This window comes from Coffea eugenioides, chromosome 1 (assembly GCF_003713205.1).
Source record: "Coffea eugenioides isolate CCC68of chromosome 1, Ceug_1.0, whole genome shotgun sequence".
In the NCBI taxonomy this organism is placed as follows: domain Eukaryota; kingdom Viridiplantae; phylum Streptophyta; class Magnoliopsida; order Gentianales; family Rubiaceae; genus Coffea; species Coffea eugenioides.
The window spans coordinates 34926927-34938110 of NC_040035.1; the positions used below are offsets into that span (position 1 = coordinate 34926927).

At 32.2% G+C, this 11184-nt stretch overlaps 1 protein-coding gene across 2 annotated transcripts; it reads right to left on the reverse strand.

Annotated features, from left to right (window-relative positions):
• Positions 1-1159: 1159 nt before the first annotated feature.
• On the reverse strand, positions 1160-3729 carry LOC113781210 (LRR receptor-like serine/threonine-protein kinase GSO1). Of its 2 annotated transcripts, XM_027327100.1 has the most exons (3): positions 3456-3508; positions 1767-3367; positions 1160-1492 (listed from the first exon to the last, which is right to left on the reverse strand). In XM_027327100.1, exons 2-3 carry the CDS (start codon positions 3304-3306, stop codon positions 1239-1241), a joined length of 1794 nt encoding a protein of 597 aa, XP_027182901.1. In that variant the 5' UTR covers positions 3307-3367; positions 3456-3508; the 3' UTR covers positions 1160-1238. The 2 variants fall into 2 exon arrangements, with proteins under 2 accessions (XP_027182901.1, XP_027182891.1); XM_027327090.1 differs by having other exon boundaries at positions 1767-3729.
• Between the last annotated feature and the right edge of the window lie 7455 nt (positions 3730-11184).

Genomic DNA, 11184 nt, shown 5'->3' on the forward strand with positions numbered 1-11184 from the left:
GATGCTTGAAAGAGCAGATTCTTAGACATTAATTAACTATAAGCATGTAACATAGTGATTATCTCATTGTCTTAACTTTCTAAGTGTATAATTATTGATTATTTTATTGTGGTTATAATTTTGGGCATAAATTATTGCAATACTTGTGCAATAATTATTGAAATGCTTTTAGTTAAAAATTGTGGTGAAAATAACTAATGAATGTAAGTATCAATACGACGTACTTCTATGGATTCTGAATTTTTTTTTGTGCCTCCCCTTCATATTAGAACCTAATTTCCAAGGATAAGTGATTATCTCAAAATCTAAATAATTTTATACAATAGATATTTCATTTCGAACTGGATTGATAATCTGTTGAAATGTACAAAGAAAAAAAAAAGAAAGAAAACATATGTTAGCTTGTCAATCTAATTTACATATAATATAATTGAGTGTTTAATAATTAATATATGTGAAAGAAAAGGAGAGAACTCATGATCAATTAATCGTTCATAGTGCAAAATGATAAGCACATGTAGTATGCCCAATTTGAGACCAACTATAAATCCAAAAGAGAAGAAAGATATGAGAAACTAGTGGCATTATAAAACAAAGAAAATAAAAAAAAAAGAAGTAAAAGAAATTTAAATAGTATTTGTAATACATGTCTAAAAACAATTTTGATCTAATTTATTTATCTTTTTATTTAAAACTCTTAATAATATTACTTAAAACTTAAGAAACTATAACAATTCAAACTCTTAATAGTGGGGACAAAAAAAATGCAAAGTAAAAACTGTTGGCTGAAGGTAAATTGATTTTGACCATGAAAATTATTGAATTATTGTCTATTGTCCTAAATTTGAAAAAAAAAAAAAAGGAGAAATTTTGGAGACCAAATTTATTTTGATCAAAACAGTTGGGCCTAATACTGGATCAGAAAACTGAACTTCTCCCAATAAAGATGTTCATTTCAAGTTTACAGTTTGATATGCATTTTAGGTAATATTGACTTTTTCTTTTGTTCATTTCAAGAGGACGGGGTGCAAATGTCATTTCCTATTGTCGTCATATGTATAATAGAAACCATTACGTGGAATCTGACAATCATAGCTTCAAAACATTGGTGAATCCATTAACGACCGACTGTTAAAAATTACAACAACATTTTCTATATATGAAAGATTTGGGATTGCAGCTTGACCTGCAATTACATCACCACAACTCTGCTGGAGGGTTCCGAATTCCAAACTTATTTATTCAAAGTCAAAGGTTATCGGACCAGTGAGGCTGTTGTTACCCAAGCTTAAATACATGAGATCTTCCAAATGAAACAAAGACCTTGGAATGCTTCCAGTGAAGTTATTGCTGTCGAGGTTGATGTGATACAAGATTGGGTAATTCATCCAACAGTCAGGAATATCTCCTGATAGAGAATTCTCCCGAAGATCCAAATATCCAAGAACTTGATATTCATTCTTCACTTCACACAAAATGTGAGAGATGCCTCCTGAAAATAAATAGTTAGAAATTAAGTTCTAAATATGTCAATCAATGATAAATTAATTGGGTGTGTAGGTAATTGAATATGTTTGATTGTTGTTTGCATATAAATCTTTTAACAGTTTTAGAGATATTTGAACTTTTACCATAAAATTAATTGTGAGAAAGTTTCATGTGGACCAATGATGGGTTAAATAACCAAGAGGGAATAGCCATTGAATGTGCTTGGCTATAATGCACATATAAACCTCTAACAATTTTAGAGATATTTGAACTCTTACCATGGAATTGATTGCGAGAAAGTTCTACGGTTTTCAATGATGAGTTGAATAGCCAAGGTGGAATGGTATTTGAAATTCCTGTGAGTGACAAGTTCAAATGCTGAAGGATTTTTTGTGACCGGATCCATGTAGGAAATTGGGGACCTAGCTTCCAGGAGCCCAATCCAAGTTTTTTAAATTGGGCACGAGGAGTCCAACTTGCACTTACTTTTAAGGTCAAGGAGTTTCCAGATGCATCAAAATCCGTTAAAGCTGTCAGATTGTCTAAGTGACTCTCACTCACAATGCCTTCCATTGAATTGTCGTCAATACGAAGATCTTCAAGTTTGGAAAGCTGCCAGAGACTTTCAGGAAGAGTTCCAGTGAGTTTGTTGTGAGATACATCCCAGTGCTCCAAGGATGACAGTTTTCCTAAATTTGATGGAATTGAGCCAGATAGAGCATTATCATTTAGCCAAAGTTCTTTGAGCTGGGTACATCTTCCTAAATTTGATGGAATTGAACCAGACAGAGCATTATCATTTAGCCAAAGGATTTCTAGCTTGGTACATCTTCCTAAATTTGATGGAATTGAACCAGATAGAGCATTATTACCTAGCCAAAGCATTTCTAAATTGGTACATCTTCCTAAATTTGATGGAATTGAACCAGATAGAGCATTATCACCTAGCCAAAGGTATTCTAGATTGGAACAGTTGCCAACAGTGCTTGGAATTGGACCATTCAAGTGATTACTACTCGCATCAAGTGTAATCAAGTCCTTCGATGTGAATACTTCACTTGGTAAAGAGGAGCTAAGGTTGTTATTAGATAGGTCAAGATATTGAAGGTTGGAAATGTTGGCAATAGAGCTTGGGATAGAACCTCGAAACTGATTGTGGCCAAGATCAAGTGAAATTAGGGCAGTTAAAGTGGATAATTGGCTTGGGAGGAAGATAGCGAAGTTATTGTATGATAGATCCAAAGATGCAAGGGAACTCCAATTCCAAATTCCATCCAAGGAACCTTCGAATTTATTCCCCGCAAGGTTGAGAGAAATGAGATTGTTAAAATGAATAAGTTCATCTGGTAATGAACCACTCAGGAAGTTCCTAGAAAGATCCAAGTTCTCGAGGGAAGTCAAGTTCCAAAAATCTCTGGACAATGGACCTTCAAACGAGGTCCCACTTAAACCAAGGGAAGTAAGGGCAGTAAGACCGAAAATCCATCTAGGGATGAGGTGTCCAAGAAAATTTCCAGAAAGATCTAGGCCAGTAAGAGAAGAAAAATTGGCATGGAAGACAAATGTATCTCTGCCAAGATGATGAGAAATTAAATCAAGTTGACAAGAGGACAGATGTATCTCTACCAAAGAAGGGATCGTGTTAATCACCTCTAGCCAATTAGACGCCGTACTAAGGTTCACGCGACTCATTTCCAGGTGCTCCAGATTAGAGAGACCAGCCAACCATTGCAGGTTATCAACTTGAAGATAGGACGGATCGCCTCCTATGCTTAAAGTGCGTAAACTTGACAGGTTTCCAAGCTGATAGGGAACCATTCCTTGAAATCCAGCTCCAGATAAATCCAGGTACCTCAGACTTCTGAGAGACCCAAAAAAACTGGGAATTGGAATTCCACTGAAATCATTTAGACTTAGATCAAGGAAACGCAAGTGAGTCAAATTTTGTAACGAATGACTGATTTTACCGCTTAATGGTGATTCACTCTGAAGGTGAAGTTGAATCACGCGGCCACTTCGGTTGCTACAAACAACTCCTCCCCATTTGCAGCAATCAACGTCGTGGATCCAAGACGAGAGTCTACCATAGGGATCTTCCAAGTCTTTCTTGAAGTCCATAAGAGCTTGTTTCTCACTTGCATCGCAAGTTGCATTTACAGTTTTGCTGGAAGAACAGAGTAAAATTATTGCGACGAGTAAGAAAACAGAGAAATGGGTTGATCCACCCATGGTCATGTGAAATGTCGGAAGAAAAAGGACTACTCCTAGAAAAAGGGCTTGGTTCGGCTACGTTGCAGATAGATATATAGAGCTGGCAGTGGCCGTCAAATTATTGAAGCCTCAAAGCGACTTTGGCAGTTGACGTGGCTATCAATATCAGGCTTGGAAAGCACATTTCACTTTTGCTGCGTTTACATTGACATGTCAACAATGGAAGACTCAGGAATCTGATTTCGAAAAGAATTTATTATTTGTTTTTGGATTCATTATTGAGAAATTTTAACCTCAGAAATGATTTGAAACAATTTACGAAGAAAATTACAAAAACATAAAATTTGTTTTTGGATTCTTTTGTCTTTTTTTTTTTTATAGTTTTTGTGTAAATTACATTGTTCAAAGCCAGATATTGCTGTGAGTGATAAATTCACTCGTTCTAAGCACATATATATATTGGGATTAATATTTTTGCGGTAACAATGCACTAAAATTAGTAAAGCCAGAAAATAAGGAGAAAAAGGAACACGATCAGAACTGTGACAAATATGTCAAACTTATAAGCATTGTAAGTAATTGCAATTTCTAACTAATAAGATAACTTTCATTTCATGAAGTAAAGGAATATAATAATTTTGCTTTAGTTTTTGAAAAGTTTTTCTCCAATAAATTCAAAACCAAAAATTACGTATTTCCAAATTTAATATCACATCAAGTAATCTATTTGCACTAATTATCATAAGGTTACTTTTCGATTCTGCAAATTAGCATCTAGGGTGGAAATTAAAATTAAAGCAGTAAATATTGACATTATAATCTTTCCCATATTACATCGAGGGCTTAATGGATTTCGTACAGACTAAAGACCAAGAGGCTATTTCCAGGATTTCAACTTCTACAGCAAAGACCGAAGATTTTCTGTGGAGAAAAGAACTCTATAAAATTTAAAAAGGAAATTTAGATAGAGGAGTGAATATTTTAAAATTTTGAAGGGGATAATGTAGTTATGGAAGGGATTTTACAAAGTTGAGGAGGGGCAAATAAGGTGCAAAACAAAAAAATTATTGTAAAATATATTATAAAGTGCAAGGGGCCTATTATATAATTTTTTAAAACTTGTGAGGCTGGGGCACTTGCATTGACTTGGCTCCGCCCTCCGGTACTGTGCCGATAATAGGCTGATTGCATTGCATTGACTTGGTCATAACTGCTTTGTGCTATCACCTACTTTTTCTATCTCAAATTGATTTATCTACTTTTTGTTTGAGTATTTATGCTACGTAATATTTGTTTCAAAAATCAACATGTTTTCATTTTATCATGTATCTAGTTGAGAGAAAAAAATTAAAGGTTTAGCAGAATTGGAGAATGCTAATAACCGATTCACGAAATAGACTTAGTTTTAACCTTATTTTCACGAGTCAAAATTGTGGAAGATGTTTCATTAAATATTGATGCCATTCTACTTGATCATTTTCATAAATAGATCTTAAATAACACTTTGCCCCCCTCGAGCTATTAGGTGGTAACACTTTACGATCCTGAATTTCAAAAACCTACCCATCTCCCCCCTCAAATGAATTATGTTTATACTTTTAATTTTGCACAACCTATTTTTCTTCGACAAACCTAAATAAAATGCCATTTTTTTCCCCATTTTCTGGCAAACCGTGGGGTATGACAACTCATTAATGTCGAAGCCTCAGAGAAATCCGTCCTAGAGACCTTGGCCCCTTTTGTTTTTTGTGCCAGAGAGACTTTGACTTAGAATAATTCACTTTTGCTCTGCTACACTGACAGAGTAAACGATGGGAAAAAAATGGAAAGCTATTGAAAGGGGATACCTTTATGGTGGAAAGGGTTTGACCGTGCCTATGATAGGAAGGCCTCCAGAGAGCGACACGTGTTGAAGGTGGATGGAATGCAAACGAAGACGTTAAGTTGTGGAATTGCGCGTGGAGATCAAACGTTAATATGTTGTCAGCGGCTGCAAGCTAAAAGCACAGGTTTGGACATCCGTTTGCGTTTTCCAATGCAGTTTGCTGGGTCAGGACAGTGTAATTGCAGCTCAGAACCACTGGCATTTATATATTTGCAAATCTACCCGTTAGCAATGGGAAAATGCTGCCAAGGCCTTGGGCAAAAAATTATGCGTAAAGAAGGTACCGAAGTTTTAACAAATAATAAATGTAAAGCGCACACGTGAGGGGGATAATAACTTGGAAGAAGGAAAAGCGGAGCAGAAGTATCCGTAGTACTCCCTCCGTCCCACTTTGATAGTCCCGTTTTTCTTTTGCGTCTATCCCAAATTGTAGTCCACTTTCCAATTGAAAAATGTAGTTGTATTTTAATTTTCCTAAAATATCTTTATTCAATGTAAGTTGTTGTTACTATAAACCTACCTCATTTAATGAGAGTTGATTTTTTTTTTACCATTAATTCAAGTTCCCATAAAGTTGTAATATAATTAATGTGAGGGTATTTTAGGAAAATAACTGCCTAAATTGATTGTTCGAACAAAATTAACTGTTTTTTCTTAGATTGTGTGAAAAACAAATCAGGACTGTCAAAGTAAAATGGAGGGAGTAGTTTCAAGGCAACGCCGAAACACTACCTTTATGGTAGGAAGCCTTTGACCATTCGTACTGTAGGCAGCCCCTCAGAGCTTGACACGTGTATTTGTAAAATGAGGAGCTGACGGACCATTATGTTGCAATGGTAACACCCGTGCAGATAAACAAAACAAGACGTATGCGGATGCAGTCTTTTTTCCCCTCCAATTCCTCCGTTTAATGTGCATTGTTTCCCCACTGCTTTATTACAGTTTAAAAATTGTGAAACTATAATTTTGTAATAAAATTAATAATAACATACCAACAATATATACCCATGACATAAATATACTAAACAATTATAAAAATATTTAGGATTATTCACCTCTACTTTAGAAGTTGCTCCCAAACACCGTACAACTAAATTTTTCATTCAATTTAATGATAGTACGGAAAAAAAAGACTAATTAATGAAAATACGATGTTGAAAATTTTTTAATTCAGAGTCACAATATGTGAGTTGGTGATAAATACAAAAAAACATGGTACTTTGATCATATAATGAAGGAATGTCATAAAGAACAGGCCATTAACGGGAAAAGTTTTCATTAATAAAAATACCAGCTCTTCACGACTTTCTTATCAGTCGTCCAACATATGAGCAAAGTGGCAATAATTAATCTAGTAATTTTTTCAGTTTATACATAATTAAATTTTTTTTTTTGCATTTTGACAAAAAAAACAAATGAAAAATTTTTATGAAAAGCACAAAAGTCAAATTGATTGGTCTGAAAGGAAAAGGAATAGCAGATATGTACTGTACTTGTATTTGACGTTCGAAATGCTGCAGTGCTGTTTTTGAAAAATATCGCCAAAAAATCTGATTCAAATGGAAGCAATTTTCATTATTTAAAATATCAAATATGTGAATGTGTTTTAACTGCTATCCATTGATATGCTAAAGTATCATTTTTCCATCAAATATCAGTTCTTTAACACCCATTTTTTCATAAACAAATTTATTTATGGGATAAAATTAAAATATACCCGTTTTCCAATAAATAGCTATTTTCAAGAAATAGCTGGTGTTTTATTGAAAAACAGGTTTATTTCTATTTTATCCGATAAATAAATTTGTTTATGGAAAAATAGGTACTCTGTTCTTATAATAGAAAAAAATCATAAAGAGTTGGTGTTCTAAGGAAAAATGGGCACTCTGTTCTTATAATAGACGAAAGCCATAAAGACCTGGTGTTTTATTGGAAAACAAGTATATTAAAATTTTATTCGAGAAAAAAATTTGTTTATGAAAAAATGGGTGTTAAAGAGCTGCTATTTGATAAAAAATGATATTTTACAATACCAATGAATAACAGTTAAAGCGCATTCACATATTTGGTATTTTAAATCACAGTCTTCATTATTTAAACTACGAAATTTGTGAATGTATTTTAACTGTTATCCATTGGTTTCGTAAAATATCATTTTTCATCAAATACCAGTTCTTTAACACCTATTTTCCCATAAACAAATTTATTTATCTGATAAAATAAAAATAAATCCGTTTTTCAATAAAAACACCAGCTCTTTATGGCTTTCCTCTATTAGAAAAACAGAGTACATATTTTCTCATAAAACGCCAGCTCTTTATGGCTTTTCTCTATTATAAGAACAGAGTACCCATTTTTTCATAAATAAATTTATTTATTGGATAAAATAAAAAATAAACCCATTTTTTAATAAAACAGCAGTAATTTATTGGAAATAGCTATTTATTGGAAAATTGGTATAATTTTATTTTATCCGATAAACAAATTTATTTATGAAAAAATGATTGTTAAAGAGTTGGTATTTGATGGTAAAATGATACTTTACAATACCGATGGATAACAGTTAAAATACATTCACAGATTTGGTATTTTAAATAAGGGAAAATTGTTCAAAACTTCTCTCACATTTTGCAAAATAACTTTTTTCGTCCCTCGTTTTTTAAAATGTAATTTTACGTCCCTTACAAATTTACATTGGTCAAATTTGGTCCCTACTTAAGTTTCCGACTAGTTTTTTATCGGAATTGACCACGTGCCATGCACGTGATCATGTTTTATATAAAATTTGTCAAAGAAAATTTTATATAATTCGATTCATAATCCCTCACATTTCATAAAATAAAATTTTTTGTCCTTCACATTTTTTAAAATGAATTGTTTCATCTTTTATTGATTATGTGTGTGAATAATTTTTTTTTAAATCCGTGTATATATTTATTTGATTTCACTTGAACAGTACGAATAGCATGTAAAATCAAATAGAGATATATCACACACTATTCGTATTGTGTGAGTGAAATCAAATAGACGTATACATGAGTTAAAAAAAATTGTTAGCTTTTCACTTATATTCATTTTCTTTTACTCGAAATTTGAATATAAAGAAGATATTTAATCCTAAATATTATCAAGTATTTATATCGAATTAAATTTGGATAGAAAAAGTAAACAAAAGCAAAGCAGGACAAAAAGAAATAAGTGATTAGCACTTTCAAATTTTAACACAATCACAAGGAAAGTAATTCAACTGTTGGTTTTAAAAGTGTCGAGTGAAAATTTCAGATTGAAATTTGTTAGCACAATTATACGATTCGAGTTAGGACCCATTAATTAGATGATCTTATTATACAACTCAATAAACAGATTATTACCAAAAGAGAAATGTCACAAATATTAAATAGGTTCAAATGGTGAATTCATATAAATATATACATGGGTTTTAAACAAAATTATTTGTTTAAAACCCCTATATATATCTATTGAATAGCATGTGTATAACTACGATTAGCATGTTTAAATGAAATCGAATAGAGATAAATTAAATGTTATTTATACTGTTCAGATAAAATCAAATAGACATATACGTGGGTTCATAGGAAAAAAGCTATTCGTATACATGATCAATGAGGGATGAAAAAATTCATTTTAAAAAATACGAGGGATGTAAAAATTAATTTTTTGAAATGTGAGAAACGAAGCAACTCATTTTGTAAAATGTTAGGCACGAAAAAAATTATTTTGTGAAATATGAGGGACTATGAATCAATTATGTAAAAATTTGATTTGATAATTTTGCCTTTAAAAAATGATCACATGCAAGTCACGTGGTGGATTCCGGGAAAAAGTAGTCGGAAAGCTAGGTAGGGACCAAATTTGGTCACTGTGAATTTGTAAGCGACGTAAAATTACACTTTTAGAAGTGAGGGATGAAAAAAATCATCTTGTAAAATGCGATGGACATTTTGAACGATTTTTCCTTTAAATAAAGAAGATTGCATCCGTTTGAATTAGATGTTTTTTAGGGTATTTTTCAAATGCAGCACTGTAGCATTTTCGAACGTGAAATGCAAGTACTGTACATATGTGGTATTCCTTTCCCTTTTAGACCAATCATCTTGGCATTTGTGGTTTCTGATAAAAAAATTTTATTTGTTTTTTGTGGAAATGGAAAAAAAAAACTTAATTATGTATGAATTAAAAAAATTACTAATTTAATGATTGGCACCTTGCTCATACGTTTGAGGTAAGGGTGGGCACGGGTCGGGTACTCGCCCCTAACAAGATTTGGCTGATCCGACCCTAAAAAATTGGATCAACCATTTTGCGACCCTAACCCGCTCCTAATATTTTTGGGTACCCGCTATTCGAGTACCCGAAAAAAAGGGACGGGTCATAGGATACCCGCCCCTAAAAAAAAATTTATTTTCTAATAAAATATATTTTTCACTTAATATCAACATGTTTTCCAATAAAAAAAAGTATGCTTTCCAATTAACATTGGTAGAGATTTTATAATCAAAATCCATACATCACCATTCTCATACATTTCATCTAATAATCAAACCAATTTCATAAATTTAGTACATATTAGAATTATAATATCTAATAGATAAACGAAGTTTTATGATAATTTTGAATACATCACCATTCTCATGCATTTTATCCTTCTACAACATAACAAATACAAGGATAATAAGTATATGACAACTTTTCCAACTTCCTTAAGGATGTTATGGCACAAGATTGCATCAAAATGAGTCGATTGTGGAATCAAGTCCGGAAAAGAATTAAACAGAACTAATAGTTTTTGAAGAAAGTATAACCAAAATAATCTTGAAAAAAATTTCCCAACTTTCTTACATCATTGGAATAGACCTTGTTGCATTAAAGGTGATCAAAAAGAAAAATAAATTTCTTGCACTAAAATAAAAGGAGACAAATTTAAGAGACACAATTGCAATAAAATAAATAAATAAATGAAAGACACAAATGTTTTAATTATCTAGCTAACAGAAAATTGGAGCTCCAAACACAAATTTTTGATTGAATTGATGAATAATTTGTAGGAAATATCGATGGAAGTATAATAAAAATGAAAAAGAATGAAAGGGATGAACAATTTTTATGATAGAATTTCATAAATTTTTCTTTGTTTTATTCATTTGGTTCAGGTTTCACCCAGAATATTTATTTTTTTTAGACAAAATGAGGAGAGGCGGATCATATAAGATTAAAATATGAGGTTGTAAACCACTTTACTTATACTTAGGATTAAAAATTATAAAATTATATAATGAACCCTTATTTTTTTAATATTTATATAATATACCCTGCGGGTCAGGTACCCGCGAATTTTTATTTTACTGATTCGTATCCGTATCCGTTTTTGCCGGTACTTGATCCACATCTGTTCTGCTAAGAAAAATCGGATCGGATATCCTATTTTTTGGATCGAATCAGATCGGATTAGTCGGGTTTCAAATCGGATCGGATTTTTTGCCACCCCTAGTTGGAGGACTGATAAGAAAGCCGTGAAGAGCTACTATTTCATTTTATGAATTAGGTGTCTTGCATTTGCAAAAAGAATTTCTAGCATAATT